Here is a 24,236-nt window from a genome sequence, read left to right as displayed (position 1 = left end):
ATATATTTTTTCTTATATTTCAATCGAAAAAATGCACATATCAGCAAATATAGGAATGACATAAATAAAGAAAAATATTAAATGTAAATAATTAATATATTTATAATGTGAGCTCAGAGTGTAATCAGCATCTTAAAAACATGTTGTATTTGGAAGACGGTTTAAAGGATTTCACATTAATGACGATGCACTGAAAGATGCATATATATATATCTATATATGTGCATGTGATCTACTATCCATGGCAGATATGGTACGACCTGTTATGGTCCGACCAGCTTCGGACAAAACTCCAGAAATGATGGTCAGATAATTTTGTTTAGTTCAATATGAAGTAAAATAGGGTGAAAGTAAATGGCTTTTAGTCTAATGGAGTTAGACTGAACAGAACCAGTGTTTACTAATTGCAACAGGACAGTGAACCCAACACACGGGATATTGAAGCCATTTTTCTCCCAAATCTCAAAATAATCAGTGTTTATAGTTCAACACATAAGAAGAAGTGGTGGTTGTTAAAGGTGAAATCATATTATACTCATAAGTGCTGGTGATAACTCAAAAGTGAATGTGTTCGTGGGGTTTGTAGTTGCTTCCTCAGGGATGTAACAGTAACTTTTGTTGTTTGCCAAAACCATAAATAAAGGCTACAACCACCTGTGTGACATTTAGAGTACAATTCTGACTATAACTGTGTCAGATATTTGTCAGGCTTGCATGTGGGGTTGTATAATCCATATTCTCTCAGACTCAGTTGAGTTTGAAGAAAAAGAAAAATGTGGCCTGTGCCGCACAGCAAAGTAACTGTTAAGCACTTTAAATGCCATTCATTCACATTACCTTCATCTTGAAATCGTCTTGGCTGTTGGATTCTTTCATTTGAGATACGCTGCAGGAGGAGAGAAGAAGAAGAAAACCAGTTGCTATTCATGTCTTTTTAAGAATAAATCATCAATGCTTTGTGAGATTAAAGAGACTACGACATAACTGTGTGTAAAACTATTTTTAAAGTGTCGTGTGCTCGAGCAGACATCGGTTTCACCTGGTGTCAGAGGCTTGACTGAACTCAGACGGCTCCTCATCTGTGCTGGCGTAACCATTTTCTGAAAAAACACAACATTTAAACACCACAGTACAACAGAGCAGAAACTATCAAAAGCACAATTACATATTAGGGCTGAAACAATTACTCAATTATTAATCATTTACTAAATTAAATGGCAACTATTGTAATAATCGATTTGAGTGATTTAGAATTTTTTCAATAGTTTCTTGATCCATATGACAAAGAAATCATTCATATTTAATCATTTGGGTTTGTGGACAAAACAAGACATGTGACAACATCATTTCCAGGTTGAATTTTCCTTATCTGAACGCACAGGAGTTTTCCACTGTAATCTCACTGAATTCAATAAAATAACAATAAAGCTATCATTTCAATTCACCTATGAATAGGTAAGCCAACCATTTTCAAGCAATATACATTTGATACATGAACCCCAGCTCCTTTCATGCATGTTATTTAATAAATCTTAATTAAGAGACTGGAAAAATGCTGCTAATTTATTTAGTGAGCCAAAATAAACCTCCCCAGCCTTTGTGCAAACCCTGACCCAGACTCTGTGATTAAGTGCCGTGTGATATAATGATGATGAAAAGTCCTCACCCTGCTGCACATTATGAATGAGAGCCTGGAGTTCAGGGATGTACTCTGCCTTTTCTCGCAGGGCGTCGAGGATAATGTGATTGTGGGACGAGCCAATCATGTCGGTTTGTCTCAGCTGTCCCTCCAGCAGTCGGATCTGAGCCTCCTTCTGAGCCACCTGTAAGCTCTACACACACACACACACACACACACACACACACACACAAACTTAATCCAAAGGTTGTTTTTTTCTCATCTTTAAACCAATTTACACAAATTCTATTGACATCTTGCAACACAATGAGGCACAAGTAGATGGCGTTGCACCAGTATTCTGCACACCAGCACCAACAAAAATAAGGCAATCAGAGATGCCAAGCCTCTGGCGACCTCTGTTGGTCATATTGGTAAGTGCAAGTGCGGAAGCACACAGACAGATTGTTTGAGCTGGGTGATATGGCCAAAAATATTAGAAGGAAAAAGTTTCCAATCAGGCAAAATTTATAATTATCACAATAAAAGGTCAATAATAATTTTTAAAAAAACTGTTTTTGCTGATGAGTTAAAGTTGAAGACACCAGTTAATTGTAATAATTGTAAACTAATAAAACATATATGTATATATGTGTGTATATATATATATATATATGCATACACATATTAAACACTTAAAACAACTAAACAATTAAAAAACGAAATGTTTTATTAATTTATTACACCCCTATTTCCATGAAGTAAACTGACAACAGGAATTTATTAGACTTTCTGATGAATACTTTTGCATCAATAATCATTCTTTTATGACGTTGTGTAATTTGAAGATAAACCACTAGATGGCACTGCACGACTACTCAATGCACCGGCACTTCACAAAGGAAATACTGAGTTAAACCGAATCTAAACAGAGATTAAACGACTGAAAATAATGACAGTTGAACTATATTGAGAATAGAATAGAACGGTTTACTAATCTACGGTGTGCTTCACCAAGTGGGTGCATTCAAAAAATACTTTTTACATGTAAACGGCCACAGAAAGATTTCTTTAAAAATTCAGTGAACAACAAACCCCTGTCATCCTCAAAGGTGGTTTACAGTGGATTTAGACAAAATTAATGAATAATAAATAATGAGAAGAGATAAGAGCTGCTGCCCAGTCGTGTGCTGTCATCTATTCACTCCTCCGTTGTTTGTCTGTAAACTCACTTTGTCTATCGACGCCTTCAGGAAATAGTCGAGCAGGCTGCGCGCTTCGGCCAAAGAGCAGGAGCTGATCACGACAGAGGTGTCGACCGAGTCCAGCTCATCCTGCAGGAAACAACAGAGATAACAACGATGACAATATATACTATGTGTGTCTGTGTGTGTGCATATGTATACATATACATGTATATATATATATATACCTTGGTCTCCTCTATCTGAACAATGGTGGCCTGACAGTCAGACAGGCTGTCATTGATGTAGTCTATATTGGCATTCAGCACCTCAATGTCCTCATTAATTTCCTGAAGAAGGCGGTCCTCTGCTTCTGGCCCCTCCCCCTCCGCCATAAGTACCTCACGTTTATGTGAGAGCGATTCCTGCTGGCCCGTCAGCTCCTCTCGCTTCTGAGTCGACAAAAAACACAAATGCATGCTGAGTCAGGATTTTACTGCTGACCACCTCATGGTGTGTGTTGGCTGTGTTAATACTATATATTACTTCAAAATAAATTTAAAATACTTCCCGGATTTGAAACTGTAGTGCGTACATTTTAAACATAATCAAATGCCTGTTAAATACAACAATGAGTTCACACAGTGTTGATTCATGATGTTCTTTCTCAGAATAGTGGCGTTTAAAAATCTCGAGTCCGGCAACATTCCCGCGCTGCACACAGGAAGTGCCAATTCAATCCAACTTTTAAATTTGTAAAGCAATTTAAAACATCCACAAGTGCTGTATAGAATAATAAATAAAAGACACAACAAAAAGAAGGCATAGAAGCTCACATAAGGCGATAAGATACAACAAAACCACAAAACAACATCATAACAAATCCACCTTCAGTCACTGAGCCAGTGTTGTTCCTACCTTGATGAGTCGATTCATGTCTAACTCTACGTTAGAGATGGTCATCCTCTGCATGACTATGTCTGTAATGCGACGCTCCAGGGTTTGCCACTTCTGTCGGGCCGACTTGGAGAAGCTGGTGGCTCTGGTTGCTGTTCCGACGCCGCCCAGGCCTGCTGGCTTCCTCGGCATCTTCTTCCTGTTTCTGGGAAAGCGGGACAAGACGGGAGAGGTGATGAGAGGTGGAAATCACCAGCCACTACTTCAATAGTAGTACTACAGTCAACCTTTAGGCTGAAGTAACTCATATCTGTTTATCGTAAACTTTAATCAGATTTTTCTGTGTAGACACAAAAATACACATGTGCTGGGAGTTGGTGCAATCAAATGCATTCTACTGTATTGTATGTAGTTTAAGTACAATGTGCAATATAGTACATACTACATAAACAATGCAGTTTATCATTTTCAGTGTTTTAAATACAGTGATTATGATTTCGAAATAGAAATGGTATATGAAGCAAAACGTCTTGGTGTTTAACTTTAACAGGAAATAACACTACCAACAAGACCAAAGAGCTTTTAAAAGTGTGTTGTATATTTTGTATTGTCCCTTTATTGTTCCATATATCACCTACTGTCTGAAAATATTAAACAAAGTCGGCTTTTTTACTCCAAACACAGCAACAAAGATCATTACCAAATCACTCAAATTGGCCAAAAAATCATCACAAAATTGAAAATGGCAAAATTGACGTTGGATTTACAAAATGACTCATTAAGAATGTTTTTGCTTATCGTCACCTCATACATAATGCTACCAAATTGGGTCTAACTTTAGGACTAAAAGGTTCCAGGGGCTGACTTTCAGGGGCGCTGTTGAGCTATTTTATGACACCCATGGCTACGACAATAACACAAACATTATGACAAACATTATCAGATTGTCTCTGGATTTTGGGCAGAGGCTCATGTGTTTTCATGCCTGTTGACGAGTGAAAGAAATGGAGCCTTTGCATTTCTTCCAGACTAGAGTTTTACCTTTGTTTCAAAAACCTATCTGCATGCAATAAAATCCTACAATGCCTGACCATTCAGGTACATGCAGTTGTTTGAGAGTTTCGAGGTGCATCACTAATGAGAAACAGCAAATGTGAAAAGTTAGAACAAAGTTTCTACACTGTTGGGGCTCTAAAATGCCAGCTTTCTCTGGACAACAGCTGAATCCCAAGCAGAATTGGTGTATTTTTGAAAGTGGTATCTTCTCACCCAATGATTCTGGATCCCTCCATGCTTCCCTCACTCTCTCCCATGTAGCCAAACATATTCTTGTTGTTCCACTGTCTCACAAGCCCGCTCACAGTCCTCGCAGAGTCCGGTTCGGAGCTGCTCGCCGTCGTGCTGCCTGAAAACTCAGCACCAGAGTCTGACACCGGTGGAGAGTTGTTCCATCGGGCCACGCGTCCAGCCACGCGGTCCGACATGGGTTTGGCCAGGCGGCGCAGCGCCGTCACCTCCTGAGTTTTCCTGCGCAGCACCAGCTCCTGCTGCCGCTTCTGAGACTCCAGCGCTCGGATCTGATACTAGTGGACAAGAGGAAGAGACACACAAAGTTCTTTAAAAGGTTCACTACTGAGTCTACTTCATCTACATATCATCACATATTGTTTAGATTAGAGTTATTTGGTGCTTATCATTAAATTAAGACTTTCACTGAAACAGTAAATACGAGGATTTCTATTTTGCCCCCAAGTGTAAATGCATTCATGATGAAAAATAAACATTCTACTCCAGTGTAAATAAAGATGATTATCTACAGTATATAAAATCACAATTCAGTAAACCAGGCTGTTGCAAAGACTGTGTTTTTATACTACACATGGCTCGATACCACTTTCTCAACTCTGATGTGCTCAGAACCTGAAGTATCTATGGATATAAATTTGATGTCTTTTGAAATATTAAGCTATAAACAAGAGATTTGAGATTATGCAATAAGCACCCAGACACATTTCATAAACATAAAGCTGCGACATTGGAGCAGCTATTCTGCTCCTGTATCGAGGAAATAAACGGTCCACATCGTGACTCATTACATTTGCAGTCTGTGTAATTAAGATTTATTTTTTTGAAAAAATGTATATTAAATCTTGCCAGGAGAGTTCAAGAAGCCAAAAACTTCACAAAGAAAAAGCTACAGAAAAATGATGGTAGCTATAAAAATTAAATACCAGAGTATAAAAAAAACTATTGTTATGTGTTGCTTCATATTTCTCATTTCAGTGTTATTGACAGCTGGTATTGTCCTGGTTGCAGGCGACTGCAAAAACTGTCATGGCACCAGTCACATCCAACTGTTCCAAGTTCCAAAACAGGATTTTATTTTGTAACCGGAATCAATTATTCCAACCCAGTAAGCACACACACACATAATGATAATGCATTCCTGAGGTCCTTACCAGAACCTTAACCATCACAACTAATTCTAACCTAACCCTAAAAGTCTTAACTGAAAAAGTCAAGGACCAGCCAGGACCCTCACTTTCCCAAAACGTCCTCACTCCATATGGTTTATACGATTTCTGGTCCTCACAAAGCCTGAAACACACGATACAAACACACGCAGACTGACCTCCTGCCGTCGTTGCTCCTTCTTGAGTTGAGAAATCTCACGGTTCCTCTTCGCCTCCACCATCCTCCTCCTCTGCTGCTCCTCCTTCATCTGCTTCATCAGCGCCACCTTTTTAAAAAAAAAACACAGCAGCATTAGTGTTCTCATGTTTTCCTCAACACTCACGCACATTCTCTTCTCTCTCTCCACACCCATTCACCTTGGCTTTCTTCATGTCATTGACCTCGCCCTGGAGTTTCTTCAGCTCCCGTTCGTACCTCCCCTGGTTCTTGAGGAGCCGTGCGTGCTCCTTCTGCGCCGTCTGGAGCTTCAGCAGGTCGCGGTTCATCTCCTTGAGACGTTTCTCGTACTCCTGCTTGATGCGGCTCGCCTTCTCCTCTGTGTAGTTCTCCATGGACACTGTAATGGAGATGATTTTAAAAACAGTGTGGATATTTTTAAGAGAAGATTTAAGCCAGTTTAAGTTTAACTGTTAGGTATTTTCACAGTATTTTACTTTCTTTATTTCTATCACTTCCTGTTCCATTTACTTTATACTCTATGTACTCATTTATTACTTCTTAATCATCTCATTTGAAATATGTCTTTAATTTAATATGAGGACTTTATTAATGTTTTTTTATTAATTTATTCGCTAACACTTTAGATTATGGAACACATATTCACCATTAACTCGGTGTTTACTAAAATGTATACAAGTAGCATACTAGCCCTTTATTAGTAAATATTAAGCACAGTACAAATACCTTATGTAGGAAAAATCTAAATTCAAGTCTTCATAAAGGTAGAATAAGGTGTCAAGGTGTGCTTAATGATTACTAATTAAGGGCTAGTGTGCTATTATATATGTTAGTAAGCACCTAGTTATTGGTGAATATGTGTTCCGTCTCAAGTGTTAGCATTTATTCACATACAACACTGTTTCTACTGGTATCCCAGTGTAAAAGAGCATTTCCTCAACATTTTTAATGACTGATTCTGGTCTTAACGAGTTTGCTGATATATGAGCCTGTGTGAGTGTTTTTATGAGAAACACTGAGTTACTATTCATGTTCATAAAAAGTGCGAAACAAATAATACTTTATCTGATCTGATCTGGTTTGATTAGATAACACTTATTATTACTTGTGTATCTTGGGTTTTTTTTACTCCCTTAACAATATCTATGGACTACAAATCCCATGGTGCTCACTGAGGTTCTGCAGCACCCGGTCTCTCTCCAGCTGAGTGTCTCTGATCTTGTTCTGCAGCAGGATGAGCTTCTCCTCGTACTGCAGCTTCAGCATCAGCAGCCTCCGCTGACTGTTCTCCAGCTCGTCGATCAGCTTCTGTTTGATCTCGATCTCGCAGGTCAGGTCGGCGAGGTCTGCCTGGAAATTAGCTGCGGGTTGACGGACAAAGGTCAGAAACACATTCTTTTGTGTGTGTGTGTGTGTGTGTGTGTGTGTGCTGTGTATTTGTATATAAATGTCAACACAACCTCAGCCACACTCGCACAAAAACACACACAGGTCTGTTGTTCATTCTTCCCGACATCAGGTTTAAATTGAGTCATGTTTCTTTTAAAAGGTTCAAACAATGTCTTGACAGGAAGTGACATAAATCAAGCCTGACAAAAAACCGAGGTCTGGTGTGTGTGTGTGTGTGTGTGTGTGTGTGTGTGTGTGTGTGTGTGTGTGTGTGTGTGTGTGTGTGTGTGTGTGTGTGTGTGTGTGTGTGTGTGTGTGTGTGTGTGTGTGTGTGCCGCCGCCAGAGACTCACCTTTCTCATCAGAGTCAGAGTCAGAATCCACCAGGCTCTCGTCGCTGTCAAACTCGTCGTCCTCCTCCCTGCCCTCCTCATCCTCCTCACAACCACTCTCCTCCTGCAGCGGAGACATGATGTCCTGCACATACAAACGCTGACATGAGACTAGATAAAATCTGACACTTTTGATCCTGACCAGCATTAATATAGGTTCACAAATTTGTAACCTTACCTCGGCGTAATTGTCGTCTGAATCAATCTCTCCATTCTGTCCGTTTTGTCCATTTTCCCCAATCTGACCATTCTCTCCGTTCTCGTGCATGTGCAGCTTCACCCGCTTCTTCAGACCTTTCTCCAACTCTGGACTGTCAGAGGAGAAAAATAACAATTCAGCGGCAGCAGTACTTCAGAATCATTCCAACCACATTCAGACTCCAGAAACCGTCTCCTCTGACCCACTTCATAGTTTTTAACACTAATCAGTGTTAGGTGCATAAGGATTTTGTTGTCCCACTGCCACAACTCACAACAAGAGTGTGGTATCTTTCTTTCCGAACCCGAACCTGACACTCGCCCTGTATCTTCTTTGAAACCCGACAAATACTGGACACAGTTTGTTCTCAGAGTAAGCTGAAGTGTACTCAGGCTGTGACTGTGGTTGTAGCCTTTTAGCCATCCAGGAGGAAGCCGCTAGTAGCACCATGAAAACATGTATGTATGCACAGATAGACTCAAGTCACACACCCTTGTGTGTTATCACCAGCACTTATGAGTATCATAAAATTTGAACGACTAACAGTTCTTCTTTATTAACTCCGGTTGGACTGTAACCGCTGATATTAACATAATTCAACCAGGCTTCAATAGCCTGTGTGGTGCGTTGTCTGTGCTGAAGAAATAGTAAATCCTGGGTCAGTCGGTTACCAGTATCTACTCATTATCACTTATTTTAACATGTTACACATCTATTGATTTAAAGTTTAACAATGTGTATTTAATAAGGCAATTTCTTTATTTAAATTCACCCTGTTTTACGCTTTGTTTCCCTAAAACAACTTAAAATAACGAGATGGAGATTGCTGGATTTCTGGGCCAACTTCAGGTCAAGTATCCATGGTCTAATACCAATACGGACAGTGGTATGCGAGCTTCTTCTGGAGGTACTTGGAGGAAAATCAGTAACACTATTAACAAAAAAAACACGTTGACAACAGACTCATCTGTACCATCAGGCTCGTTAACAACATATTATTTTGTATTCACAAACAGACGTGATGTCGGTGTGTATTTGAATGAAACCCAGATCTTAACATACTGCATGTGATCAGAAATAAATAAAATTACACATTTAAATGCCAGATGTGAACAGTCACACTTCACTCAGAGATCAGATCGCTCAGGATAGATGTTAATACCTGGATTAACCATGGCCTCGTTCTCCTTTAAGTGAAAATACTCGCACTCACACATCCACCATTAAGGCTTTGGGAGTGTTGCCAAGTGCTCTTGGTAATATCAACCCTCTGAAGTCGTTAGCACCTCTTCATATACTGTACATACGTCTTGCCCTTTTAGCTCTTTACATTTTATCACCACCTTCATTCTTCTTCTTTTATTCCCTCATTTACTTCCATCTCTATCCCATTAAACCTAAATGAGTGTGTTAGGCTGTGTGCTCTGCTCCCTCATGACCCACTGGACCACGTTTTGTGTCCGAGCCAGCGTTACTACTGAGCACTGGCTGCATCCCAATTCTGTTTAGAACTTTGCCCCAAAGCCCTAATCGACTCGTGATGTGCCTCTTAAGCTGCAGTGCATAACATATGGTGACTTTTGTTGTTGTTGTTATTCTGCCTGTTTGGTCTTTGTGCACAGATATGATGTAACATTATTTTTCATGCGGCCTCCTTCAGTGGAGCAATACTGTCAGACGACTTGACTGAGGGAGCGTTTGTGTGTATACAGCTGCAGCACAGAGGTGGGCAGGGACAAGAAGGGTTTATCCTGTCAAAACACTCAAGTGTTTTTTTTGTGCAGGAGAATTCACTTATGAGACTTCATGTGAATGCTTGTTTGTGTTTGCAGTCATTCTACAACCCGTTTGTCTCACTTTACTAGCACAACGTTTATGTGCAGCTCAGGAATGTCACCAGACGAGACGAGATCTAACCACTGACTGCTATAGCGAGGAACACAGAGTGTTGTGTGGAGCTGAAAGGCTGACTCATTTCACAATGCTTTGCATCAAAATGACTTGTTTACATTTAAAAGGTTACACACAACAGTGTTAAGCAAAAGGCAACAATACTATGTAAGTGCAATATTTGAAAACATGGTGATGTACTGCTGAAGATTGCAATATATCCTGTCTTTTTAAACTGAAAATTATAATCCAACATCTCACTTGGTTCACCTGTCAAACACACATCAGTCTAGTCCAAGGTAATTCAATGCAGAAATATAACAAAGTTGTTTAACCTAAAATTCTCACTTGCAATTGAATTAATAAAATATCAGTACTTGGTGTCCTCACAAAACATTGTGATGTGAAAAATGTGTTTTTTGGGTTTTCCTCACTACTGTGGACTTCAGGTTCCTTATAAAGGCTAAAGTGGGAGCAAAAGGTACATGAACCATAGATGTTTGGAGATGTGCATAAATCACGGTGGTAACATCCTCCTCACCTCATCCTCCTCTGCCTCCTTTCCTTCTTCTTCAGCCTCTCGATGTCCAGCTTGGCTCGGCGTAACACGTCAGTCAGCTCAGCCTCCATGGACACGGGGGCAGGGGAGGAGCCAGGCGGGTGGCCCGGCACAGGGCTGAGGCTGGAGGAGGAGAATGCAGGGCGGGAGGAAAGGCGGACCGCCTGCCGTCGCAACGACTCGTTCATGGCCTCACTCTCGAGAAGCTTGGTTCTGACAGAGGGAGCAGAAATGTGACAGTTAACAAACGGAACATTTGACAGATATATAATAAATAAACATCAATGATTGTGTTGGTTTTGAATTTTTACCTGAGCTCTTCAACCTCTCGGATGTAGTTCTGGATTAGAGCCCCAATCTCCTCATTGCCCTCACCTAGAGGTCAGAGGTCAAAAGAGGCTCAGGTCAGAAAAAGTAGTTGGAGAACATAAACATTTTATCTTATTTTTAACTCATGAAAAATAAAGAAATATTTGAGATTTGTGTGTGTTACTTTCTTATTTAAAGCCTAAATTATTATTTGAAGTGGTGTAAACTATGGCCTACACTCGCAGGACTTACTTTTATAATGTGTCCCAAACTGATTGGGGGAAAAAAAGTTTTACTATCCAGCTCTGCGAGTCCGGAATACTTAAAAAAGTCCGGAATACTTAAAAAACAAAAATAGCTCATAGAATATTTAAAATCAAGTTTGATTATCTGAATGAAGCAGCCTTCATGCTTAATTTTACGGTGTATATTTTATCCTTCCGTATTATATTTTATGAATATCATACTTTGTGTCTCTGTAAATGCTACTCTTATTTGTTATTGTGTTCCTGTCTGTAACCCTGTATATGTGCTGCTGCCTGTCTCGGGCAAGTTTGAATTCCAATGATTTTAAACACTTTCCCTAAATAAACATTATGACAATATTAAAAAGATGAGGAACTTCACGTACCTGACTTGGTCAGCAGGTTGCTGACCTCGTTGGCCAGCAGGTGTGTCACACGCGTGTTGAGGTGGTCTATGGTCTCCTGCATAGCCTTGACCCTGAGACGCAGTGTGTCACTTTCTCTCTGCAGCATGGTGTTCTCCTGATACAGGTCACTGAGCCCCTCTGAACCATCCTCACATGCGACGCGTTTGCCCTGCACAGACAAGCGAACAGCGTGAATAACAACGGCCAGGACAATGAAAACACAGAGCTGATGTTTTAACATAGGACTGGATGTTGCATTCCAACCAAACACATCGCTGTTGTTTATAATCAGCTGGTGATTGTGTGGCTCTACAATAACGTGTGTTGTATTTTGAATGATGAATAATGATAAAACAATCCTGTATTGTCAGCTTCCAAACAGAAAGTCATTATTTACTACAGTCACAGCTCCAACACTCCAACACACCATTATCTCCAGACTCCAGTCACATGACATGGAGGTCAGCCTCATCACAGTCATATATTAACTTATTATTCCCACTAGTAACCATGGAAACCATCTTATATTACATCATAAAATGACAATCTAGGGGGAATAATTGCTCATCTTTTGGTTCCCCAGATGTCAAAGATGGTGTAAATGTTAACTTATCAGAAATCCTTGCATTTTTCTCCCATTTCTTGAGACATTTTCTTGTAGAGTGCACATCTGTGTTTTTGTCAAGTGGAAACAGGTCATGACATCACCTGATCTGAATCTGAACTCCCATTTAAAGTCTTTCGATTTGAAATTTGGGCAGCGCCATGTTGAGATTTTGCAAACAGAAGTTCAGAGGCGTCACCTCCAACCAGATTTCAGTCACAATGGTGTCCACTCATATGCTTTATCGTCTATTTTCCTCCAAAGGGAAATATAATTTCAAAATTTGACATCAGATTCTATTGCAGAAGACCTGAAACTAGCATTCGAGGCAAGAACCTCCTTAGAAAGATCTTAACCGACATAAATCAAGTGGGAATGTTCTCTTCCTGGTTTTCAATAATCCAGCCTGACTATTTCTGGTAAGCTGTCAGCCAAATATACAGAGATTACCAAGAGTGTTAAGCAACAAGTTATAGAATTAAGTGGAGGCTGTGTACAGATGGATGCAGCAATTTCTCCACTTATGTTTCCTCACAATACAATTTATGTTGAAGCAGAATTCTTTCAGCAACAAATGGAGTGGCTCCCTGGTTCTCTCCCTATCTCGTCTCATCTTCTCTCTGCCATCTCATTTTGTTCCAATTCACCTTGTCTTCTTTTTTACTTCTTGTAGTAAGTAACCTCAGTTTCATTCATCTTTCATCCCTCTCTTACAGACTCATTGCATCACTTACACTGACAGCCAAGTCATTGCTCTCCTCTTCAAACTGTCACTTTTCATTCCACATCCATCCCTCTCCCCTTCATTCACACCACACACTCCTTTCACCTCCTCCACATCTTTATTTTTTCACATCTTTTTGCATTCCTCTCCCTCTCTCACCGCCTTGTACTCCATCAGCTCCAGCTGAAGTCGGGCTATCTCAGCACGAAGGGAGTTGATCTGCTGGCTGGTCTTGTCCTGGTTCACCACCACCTTGTTCTTGATGTTTCGGGCACGGTTGGCATACTTCAGCGTGTTCAGGGTCTCCATGAAGTCCCGGTCTGAAGGACTGACACAGGCTATCATCACCGTACGACTGGAGAGGAAAGAAAGAAATTGGTAATGAGTGACACGTAATTGCAGAAAATATGTGTGTATGTCTTGTCACCTTTTAAAAGGAAATTTTAATATCTGTTCAAACGTACACCTTAGTTCAAAATATACAGCCTAGAAGGGTACTAGACCATTTGAGGTAATTAGTGTGTGATCCAGCAGAGGGCACTGTGAGCACAGGTTAGCGTTAGATGCATTCTTGACCCATCAGAAGAATATGACAGTTATGTTTAGAGCTGTCCTTGTTTGGTCCATAAAATGTCAGAAACTGTTGACCAGACATTCCAAACCTGGAAATGATGATGTTCTCAAAAGTATTGTTTTGCCCACAAACCAAAATTATTCCGTTTCAATTACGTATTTGTTAAATGGAGCATTAAGTGGAAATATCCACGTTTAAGAAGCTGCATAATCAGAATGCTTGTTTATTAATGTTTGGAAAAAACACTCAAACCAATTAATAGATGTTCAGATTATTTGATGATTAATTTAGTAATGGATTAATAATTGTATAATCCTCACAGCCAGAGTGATGTAATGATGTTTTCTGATGAAAATGGATGACACAAGAAAGCTAATTCATCCTCCTGAGCAGACAATCACGACACCAAAGCATCTTAAAAATGGTGTGTGTGGAAGTGTTTCGAGCAAATAACAAAGTAAGGAACAAATCTGCCGACTCATCTTGTAGCTTAGCCGTTAGCTTTACCCGAGTGAGGCAGTGGAGGAGGCACCATGCACAAGCAGCGCAACAAGAGATCAAGCTAGCATGACTAAGGGTAAAAGTGGTACTAAATAGCCATGTTTGTGTATGTGTGTGTGTGTGTTTGTGTGTGTGTGTGTGTGTGTGTGTGTGTGTGTGTGTGTGTGTGTGTGTGTGTGTGTGTGTGTGTGTGTGTGTGTGTGTGTGTGTGTGTGTGTGTGTGTGTGTACAGGAATATCCAAATATTTTTGTGTATGTGTATGTGCAAATGTGTGCTAACATACCTGTTACCTCCTAAAGAATCCTGCAGTAGACGAGTGAGTTTGGAGTCTCTGTATGGAACATGTCCACTCTTCTTACTCTGATCTCCTAAAGCACTGATCACATTTCCTAGGGCCAGCTATGACACACACACACACACACACACACACACAGCAAAATAGTACTGATTACAAACATGCTAACATTATAAACAACCATGCATGTAAGAAGAGTACTAAATATGAGTTATTATCAGAACAATCCTTTCATTTTGACAGCCTAACCAAAGCATTGTCCCTAAACCTAAACATAACCATCACGTTAACCTATCCAAAATTCAAATCTTCAGAAATGAGATTCTGCCTTATTAGGACTGAGGGTTGATCTACCCCACGACTGCTGGTCCTGACAAGGTCAGTGTTTGTGACAGACAAGGTCGTAAACAGTAAATTAAATGACATGATTCCACTTTTTTGCGTCCAATACTGATATCTTAAACTCAAGTATCTGCCAATACTGATATCAGTCGGATACAGTCATTTTAGTCCATTCAAACCATGAGCTTTTAACTACACATTTCAAGCTTTTTCAAAGACATAATTCTTCAACTGTGTAACAAATACTCTTCTCCATAAAGCAGAAATAAACAGCCCACAACATGATTTTTGGATCATATCGGATTTCAAATGATTATGTCCAATATCCGATTGAGTGATTTTGACCAGTATCGGACCAGTACTGAGTATCGTATGGGCTCATCCCTATGATAAATACAATTACACACGCACACACACACACACACACACACACACACACATAAACGTGTCCTCTCTTGTCTGTCTCACCAGTCCACAGTTGATAGAGATCCCCTCCCTGGCTCTCTCTCCTGTGGCTCCTGTGCGTTTCAGCCTCTCAGATCCTGCCAGGTCCACAAAGTGAAACTTGGCCATCAGCGTCTCATACTCAGGCTGAGTAATGGGGTTGGATTCCACACCGTTCACCTCCCCGTTCTCCCCTCCTCCATTCTGTGAGCAGGGGTGGCAAGATCAATGACTTGATGCTACAAATGTTTTTTTTCTTTTTTGCTACACATGCTTATACTTTTTTCTCTTTTTTGCTGAAGTCTGTCGGCAAATGGCTTTTCGTTGTGTGTTATTTGCTCGCCGATATCGACCATTTTTGTTTGTACATATACGTTGTAAATAAAAAACAATAGTATAGCATTTCAGTTTTACACAATCTTGGGTTTCCTTGTTCTAGTTGTTGGTTTGCAGAATTTCTGTATAAATAACTGGGGCTGAAATGAGCTTCCCCTGGTTCAAAGACCAGCAACCACCACTGAAACACAGGTAGCTGCAAACCTCACCGGTCCAGCCCCTGACCCCACTCTCACCATGAGCAGCTGCTGACAGACTCTCATCTGACACAGGTAGATGGTGAAGATAGCGTGCGAGCGGGAGCTCTGAGCGTTCATCTGTGTGCTGGCCGTGGTCCGGGACAATGCGCCGAGCTTCAGACACTGCAGCAGCTGCAGACAAACACACACAGGACATTTCGATCATGACTTAACTTTTTGAAATGAAGAAAAGAAAATGAAATAACATCTGATCTTTGAAAGGAAACCACTTTTTTGGCGTGACTCCAGACTTTTCGACAAACACAATTTGAGTCACTCTTTCAAAAAGCTGCCAACAGCAACATCTTTACATTTTCTTTACAGTCTCTCCCCTGCAACTCCATCACCTCCACACGATGTGTCTCACAGGAGTTCACGTCTGTCTTCACAGGGCTAATTTACTCTGCATTTCAGCTTCTCAGCTTCAAATTCTTCTCTAGTTTTAAAAGGAAATGGTCTGTATTTTCTATTCTTAATGACCACCCAAAGCTGCTTCACACTAGAGTTTTTGTCATTCACCCATTCACAAACATGCACATATATATATATACATACATATATATATATATATATATATATATATATATATATATATATATACAGTCACATGCTGCCACATCGGCATGTAGACTAGCACAGTCCAGAATTTAACCCTCAATCTTAAGGCTGAAAAACAACCCACTTTACCACTGAGTAGGGTTGCCACCTTTTAGAAATGAAAATAAGGGACGCCCCACCGTGGCTCCTCGGGGCCATGACCACCACAGAGCCGACTAATGTAGGACATCTAAGGCACGTGTGTTGTAAGGGTGTCGAGGGTTTTTCTAGTAAAATTTCACTATGGAGAGTACATGGCGAGGGAGCGGAGCGACCGGGCGGAGGCGGGTTGGTGTGGAGCATTTGAAATCCGAGTAGATCTTAGTGTAACAACTCTTAACAGCGCACTTTTCCTTTTTTTTACTCCGTGGTCTCAATCTTTTTGTAGAAGAGCTTTAGTTTTGTTGTAATTAAGGGAATAACAGATTAATCTGTCTTTAGTTAACTGTGAGCAGCACCGATGTGTGGCGTCTGTTGCTAGGCAACCGTGACAGCAGCACGCGCACAGAGGACAGGAGCCGGGGCGGGCCTGCGCAGATCCCGCCACGACAAGTTTGCTGGCCTTATTATTCCCTGTGTTTTATTTACATCTTTATCTTTAGTGTTGATGTGTGTGTGACAGTCATGTGGATTGGATATTTAAGGAAATACGGAACAAACCGCGTCCCGTATTGGTTCAATACGGGACGCAACATTTAATTGCCAAATAAAGGACGATTCCGTATTTTACGGGACGGGTGGCAACCCTACCACTGAGCCACAACTTCAAACATACAAAAACCTAGGTTATTTAGCTACTTGTTCAAAAAGGGCTGCCAGTATCTCTCCCCTGTGACTCCATCACCCCCACACCCACTCTCTTGTCTCCCACATCTGTCTCCACTTGTCTCTCATCTGTCTGAAGTGTAGTTAGAGAATGTGAAGCATGAGGCTCGACGCAGCCAAACTGCCTCACCTCTTCCACTCTCGTCTTCATTTGTGCTTCCGTTTTTTTTTTTACAAGCTAAAAACTCTATCACCTGTTTTAAAAGAAAACTCTATAGCATCACAGAGTAGTAGTCTTTTTTGGCTCTTAATCACCATCTGTCTCCTCCGTTGACCTCTTTCCTCATCACATCTCCTCCTCCCGCTGCCCTCTTGACCCTAACACATACTCCTTCCCCTTCACTGTCAGTTCACCTTCATGTACTGTAAGTAATAGAAATCTGTACCTCACATGTCTGATGCTAAGAAAAGAAACTCGCCTCAAGGAGTCAACAATTTTGACTTGAAAGGATACATCTACAGCTTCAGTCCAACACTCAGCTACATCGTTATATTTATCTTTATTTGCAGTGTATTTTCACTTACTCTGACACGACTCGATAGAAGCTTTGAAATCTTAGTTAGAAAATCTAGACAAGTAATCTGAATTTACTAAAGAAAGGAAGGCACTTTAAGTCTGAGACCACTTAAAAATCAAAGACAGCAAATCAAACAAAAACTAAGGTTTGGAACATTTTCCATTCGCCTTTTTCTAAAACAATGACAATGTAACAAAAAATAACATTTACTTTAGGCTGGAAATATAAGGTGAAGGAGAAGAAATTGCACTGGTCGACTGATATTGTTTTTTCTTTGGCCAATACCAATTATATAAAAGGCCTTTTTGGGGTGGGGGTCTTTTTCCCCTTCCAGCAAATAAAATAAAAAATAAGACAGTAGTTTGACAATAACATATACATGACATTACTTTTCGGCCCTATTCATTAAAAATAATCAATCAGTAATCAACCAAAAATTGACTACCTCTAGTTCATCGAATCATTGAATTCCTTTAGGTTATTATGATTTATGATTTTATCATTTTTGTAGAACAAATAGTACCCAACAATACCAACCCTGATGATAACAATAGATGATAAAGACCAATGTGAAAGTGCTCACACACACACACACACTCATGTACCCACCTCTTCCTCTGACTGGACCAGTCTGGACGTGACTCCAGATGTGTAGATGCTGCCGTTCGCGTCCTCGTGGATCTTAATGTTGGACTTCCTGGTGCGACTTTCTGGATCTCTGGTTCCGTCAAATAGGTCCAGGACCTCTTCATTGTACAACTATGACAAACAAGAGTCACAGACAATGGCTAATTTAATGAATTTAATGGCTAATATCGAGTATTAGCCATTAATAATACATATACAATATTAACTTACGGTTAAGGAAATCTCATCAAAATAAATACATACAAAGAGTTTGCAAGACGAAGGAACTTTAAATTCACTTTAAAATCATTAACACTAAACCTAAAGATCTTATCAGTGAAAACGGGTTTTTAAAGAATAAACTGAAACTTAATTCTATAAGTTCTATAAAAATTTTATTTTTTGCTGTGATGAGACTTATTTGCTCATGGCTCTGTCGCCTTAGTAATTGACCTCTCAAAAACCAATGAGGGCAACAGAGGTCAGCTGAGAGCTCAGCTGTTCCCACTCCCCCTGCACGCACACACACACACACACACACACACACACACACACACACACACACACACACACACACACACACACACACACACACACACACACACACACACACACACACACACACACACACACAGAGAGAGATCCACCCTAACCCCCTCCACACATACACACATCCATCTGCTTATAATCAACAGTGATAACCTTATGACCTGAGAAACCAAGAAAAACACTTATAACTGGGACCAGACTGGTACCAGACTGGCAAGAAAGGAAATTAGCTCAACATAATGTGTGTTTTTTCTATTAAAATTGTTATTGTGGAATGATTATTGACATAATCACATCATATATACACACACCCACATATACAATCATCCCCTCAACCCTCACCCAAACATTTGCCTGACAGAAACCATTACATGTCATATTATTATATTTCTCCTACACAACCATCCCTCCCTCCCTTGCTCTGATCCATCTTCATCCCCGCAGTGATGAGGAATAATGTCAGAGGTAATGGCCGACATTAATCAGGTCCAACAAAGCACAAGCAGACATTTCAGCCATCTGTCATCAGGTTGTCGCTTCCTGTTTGTGAAAGAGGGGGGTGATTCCCCTCGTCCTCCTGTTTTGCCGCATCTGGTTAGAGTTAATGTGGACCCATATGCAACCAGCACACACACACACATATACATGTGTGCGCACAAACACACACACACACACAGAGGCAGGTTTGTGCAGCTGCCCTTTTAAGGATTCGAGTTGAATATCATTCATTTGGACGGCTGCAACCATCACCAGTTAGCACCTAACCTTAACCTCAACCCTAACCACGAAACAAATCTTAGCCTAAAACTTAAATGAGGTTTTGCCTCATTAGGACCAGGTTGTGGTCTCCATGAGGACCTGACAAGCTCAGTGTTTATACCATAAAATATCCTGAAGAGGTAGCAAATAACAAGAATACACACACACACATTCAGATTATTGCAAGACAATCATGTAACGCTACATCACGATATATGTCTAACACAACATAGAGAACAAAGTGCATAAAGTCTATGTATTAAAACGGATGGAGCTTCTCTTAACATAGATTTCTCTACCATTATCCCACTGTAAACTCCCTCTTCCTCGATCAGGTAACTTCCACCCAAGTTTTCCCTCAGACATTTGAGCAGTGCCACCACTAGCGACATCCGGCGAGTGAAACTGGCAGAAACTGTTTACTTTAGAGGAAGGACGACAATATATCAATATATCACCAAAACGTTATTTTGACACACCCCTATCATATGTATAATAAACCCTGTAAGTAATGTTTTACCCTAACCATACCCTCTAACCCTTTCCTAACCTTAAACATCGCAACTAAATGCCCAACTATAACCTTTAACCTAACGCTGACAATAACCTAATTTTAAAGTTTAAACAAGTGCTATCCCTCAAAACCCCTTGAAGTTGTGAGGACCAGCCTAAATGTCCTCAAAAAGATTTGAATCAAGATTCGTCTTCACCACCTACTACAGCCATGTAAACACACACAAATGCAAGTAAGAATATCAGAGCTACACTGTTGAAATGTGTGTTGTAGCGTGCGTCCATACTCATACATGATCATGAGCTCACCTCTAGGAACTGGGCGCTGACTTTAAACTCCGGCGCCTGGTTGCCATCCTCCTGAGCTCTCAGCCTCCGGTTCTGGATTCCCTCAAACAGCTGGTGAACAGCCCGCGGGATGATACCCTGCTCCAGCTGGCTCAGGTTCACGTCGAAGCCTGTTCCCATGGTGTACGTCTTCCCTGAACCCGTCTGAAACACATTAAATCAACACTTAAAGCTCTGATTTTATCCTTTAAACACTATGCACCTTACATGTAGTGTGATTTTGTGTGTATTCACAAGTGCTGTATGTAGTTCAATTTGTAATTAACAATAGAGTCATATATTTTATACACCGTTTAGACGTTATTCAAGATACAATACTAACATTTCTGGCTCCAGTTTTCAGGTAAAAAAGGACTGAATAAATGAGTTATACAACAAGAGCACATACATTAGCCAAGCATTCAATTCTTTGTTACCTGTGTTTAAAAAGGCACCTGACATTTTTTACATTTTGCTGCATAAAGCTGTTACCATCTTACATAAGTATGACATGAAAATTCATCCTGATCTGTTGAGATGTCGCTGAGATATACACATCTAAACATGGTTAAATGGGACTTTCCAAGTTAAAGGTGGCAACTGGCCATAAAATCCTCCTAATATGTCACAGAGACTCAGGAATAATATTCATATAACAAATAGTGCAAATCATGTTTATGTTTTGAAATCATGTTTTGTCATGTGGCGCCACCTACCGCTGTCTACCAATCATTGCAGTCAGTAGCGTCTCAGCTGCCGAGCAACCACTGGTTGCCAGTTATGTCAGAAAACGAAACCTAAAAGACCTCAGTACTTTGAATTTGAATGTAGTAACCGTTTTTGGCCACATTCTTACATATGGCACCTTTAAAGTTGAATTGCAGACAAATCCGTAATCTGGACCAGAACCACAAAAAAACATGGAATAATATTTCATCAAGTATTCTTGAAATAATCCATGACATCAAACTCAAAGCCTTGCCATCATACCTGACCATAGGCGAACACGGTGGCATTGTATCCCTCGAAGCAGCCTTCAATGAGCTTGTACACACAGTCCTGGTAGATGTTGTGCTGCTCTGAGTCAAGGTCAAACACAAAGTCGTAGGTGAAGGCCTTGTCCTTTCCCAGCAGAACCTGTGGCTCTCCAGGTGTGACCATGGTGCAAACATGACAGCCCTCGATCTTCTCCTTGGACATCTGAGGACGAATCCTGTCAAGAGATGGCAGAAGAAGAGAGACAATGATTAAATAATGATTCATACATTTAAACATAAAAGTGCCATTGCACAACTCTGCAGACAAGAACACTGCTGCAGTGTTTTATAGAGTTTAAATGCAGCGTGTAAATCAAGCAGGATGAACTGATCTACAGGCTACACATGTCCTCCTTTAAACCATGTGATAACTGTCGGCACGGTGAGAACGTGAGAGAACATCATAATGAACTCAGAGGAAAAGACATCCACAAGCCAAGACAGAAAATGTATTAGGATAAACATGTTGAGATGAACCAATATCTGGTTTCCAAGGGGGGTCAAACACAGCAGGACGGGAAAACAATACAAGAAACAAAGAACACTGCAATTACAAAGCTAACAACCAGAGAATGGACAAAAGAACACCAGAAAAACACAACACAAGCACAAATTACACCCTTTAAACTCATGTCCTCCAATTGCTTTCACGCAGCCCATTTTTAGAACACAAAAAAATGCTATTCTAGTAGATATTTAACCAACTCTCTTCTTTCAAACACATCACCACCACCAGACTTTACTATCCAAACATCCACTGTATCTGGACAGAGAACATTGTGAAACCTAAAAAGTATTTTGCTTTAGAAAAATGTGACTTTTTTTGTCAGAATAATCTGGTATTTAACAGTATTTAGCAAAACTGCATTCAGTATAAGGCAAATGGACATGCTACCTGCAAGTAGGGTTGCCAACCGTCCCGTAAAATACGGAATCGTCCTTTATTTGGAACGCGGTTTGTTCCGTATTTCCTTAAATATCCAATCCAAATGTCTGTCACACACACATCAACACTAAAGACAAAGATGAAAATAAAACACAGGGAATAGTAAGGCAAGCAAACTTGTCGTGGCGGGATCCGCGCAGTCAAACAATGGTACAGAATTAGCACAATAACTTATTTCGGTTTTCCGGTTTCGGCCGACTGTTTTCTGATTTTCGGTGCATCCCTAGTTATGTTGCTCTTGCCAATAAAGACATTTCTTGTTCATGTGTTCCCCCAGCTGCTTCCCAAAGTAGATGTTTTCTGTAATACAGAGTTCTGTAATGTTTTGAGTTACTTGGCCTTACTTCATGAGTCATCATAATGGTCCTTCAAAAAGCCTCAGAATGCCCCATTTTTACCTCAAATTTTCAAATGCTCAACATCAACCTGCCTCTGCTCAGTTGCTCCACTCCCTCGCCATGTACTCTACATAGTGAAATTTTACTAGAAAACCCCCGACACCCTTACAGCACACGTGCCTAGATGTCCTACATTAGTCGGCTCCGTGGTTGTCATGGCCCTGAGGAGCCGCAGTGGGGCTTTATTTTCATTTCTAAAAGTTGCCTACCCTACCTGCAAGGCAAGATGGCGGCTAGCTAGTGGCTAGTGCTGCAGGTGGCTAGCACTGCTAATAGCCACACTTGACAACCTGTGTTTTTTTTAGGTTTTTAACTGATGCTTTGATTTTATTGTACTGCTTTTAACTAATAATGGAAGAAAATGAATGAAAAATGTATACTCCTTATATATATATACATACATATACATACACATATATACATATATACATATATATACACACATATATACATATACATATATATACACACATATATATATATATACATATATATATACACATGTATATATATACATATATATACGTATATATATATACTGCTAAAAGTAGCAGTAGTTTATCAGTGTTTTATGGAATTTAAAGTTTTGAAATTACCTTTTATTTTTATTTTTAAAAGTTCTTTTGAAGAATCATATCAGTGTCGTGTTTTGAGAGGCTCTAATTTGTATGGTTCTGCTTGTGTTTTGTCACAGCACTAGCTCACTGAACACCAAGTATGCAAAACTATGAACACTTTATTATGGCCTGATTGCAATTTAATGTATATTAGCTGATTATTATGTGCTCAAAAAGGCAAACAAGTCATTCACACGATGTCGTACAGTGGAGAGCACCAACATCAGCATCGGGACACCTGTTCTTTTTACACAGTCGGGCAATGTGCAGATAAAAGATGTATGAAATAGACAGTTGTGAGAAAATCTAGTGTGGAAGAATGTCAGGGATGAGACAGACGACGTCTCATAAGTCATTATTACAGTGGCTGTTAATCCTCACTGTTCTGCAGGGCTTTTCCATCCTGACAGGTAGTTCATGGCAGTTAATTGCTTTTACCCTTTTACATCCCAGCTGTAAAATAATCCCTGATAAGATTCATCTATGTAAAAGCAGCACCTGTGCAACATCTTTGAACTCACTGACAGAATGAGGACTGAGTGTTTAAATTTAGGTTTATTTTCAGCACGTTTGCCAGCAGAGAGGCAGAGCACCTCGCAGGCAAGACAAATGTCTAATTAATGCAGACAAGTCCTTTTAAGAAGAAGATGAAGACGATTAATCTGTGTGGCCGCCTAATTTGGACATTTTTTACATTTTCAATAATGTGCACCAGAGATATTA

At 40.2% G+C, this 24,236-nt stretch overlaps 1 protein-coding gene across 1 annotated transcript in view; it reads right to left on the bottom strand.

Moving 5' to 3' along the window:
• The window catches only part of kif21b (kinesin family member 21B), a gene marked incomplete at both ends in the record, with an annotated part of 92,201 nt that overhangs the window by 29,806 nt on the left and 38,159 nt on the right, over positions 1-24,236 (bottom strand). Inside the window, 22 exons of the mRNA XM_083892942.1 lie at positions 838-886; positions 1,040-1,100; positions 1,667-1,832; positions 2,851-2,952; positions 3,051-3,254; positions 3,721-3,904; positions 4,969-5,282; positions 6,332-6,439; positions 6,531-6,730; positions 7,524-7,712; positions 8,093-8,216; positions 8,310-8,442; positions 10,762-10,992; positions 11,091-11,154; positions 11,720-11,909; positions 13,228-13,423; positions 14,428-14,543; positions 15,250-15,429; positions 15,798-15,932; positions 18,350-18,499; positions 20,498-20,680; positions 21,506-21,728. Of these exons, the coding sequence (XP_083749068.1) occupies positions 838-886; positions 1,040-1,100; positions 1,667-1,832; positions 2,851-2,952; positions 3,051-3,254; positions 3,721-3,904; positions 4,969-5,282; positions 6,332-6,439; positions 6,531-6,730; positions 7,524-7,712; positions 8,093-8,216; positions 8,310-8,442; positions 10,762-10,992; positions 11,091-11,154; positions 11,720-11,909; positions 13,228-13,423; positions 14,428-14,543; positions 15,250-15,429; positions 15,798-15,932; positions 18,350-18,499; positions 20,498-20,680; positions 21,506-21,728 (3,502 nt within the window). The remainder of the gene's footprint in view (positions 1-837; positions 887-1,039; positions 1,101-1,666; positions 1,833-2,850; positions 2,953-3,050; positions 3,255-3,720; positions 3,905-4,968; positions 5,283-6,331; positions 6,440-6,530; positions 6,731-7,523; positions 7,713-8,092; positions 8,217-8,309; positions 8,443-10,761; positions 10,993-11,090; positions 11,155-11,719; positions 11,910-13,227; positions 13,424-14,427; positions 14,544-15,249; positions 15,430-15,797; positions 15,933-18,349; positions 18,500-20,497; positions 20,681-21,505; positions 21,729-24,236) is intronic.

The sequence above is a fragment of the Microchirus variegatus genome, assembly GCF_963457635.1.
Source record: "Microchirus variegatus genome assembly, chromosome: 7".
Lineage (NCBI taxonomy): Eukaryota > Metazoa > Chordata > Actinopteri > Pleuronectiformes > Soleidae > Microchirus > Microchirus variegatus.
Note: the sequence above shows the minus strand (reverse complement) of the source record. Positions and strands in the feature narration are given on the sequence as shown.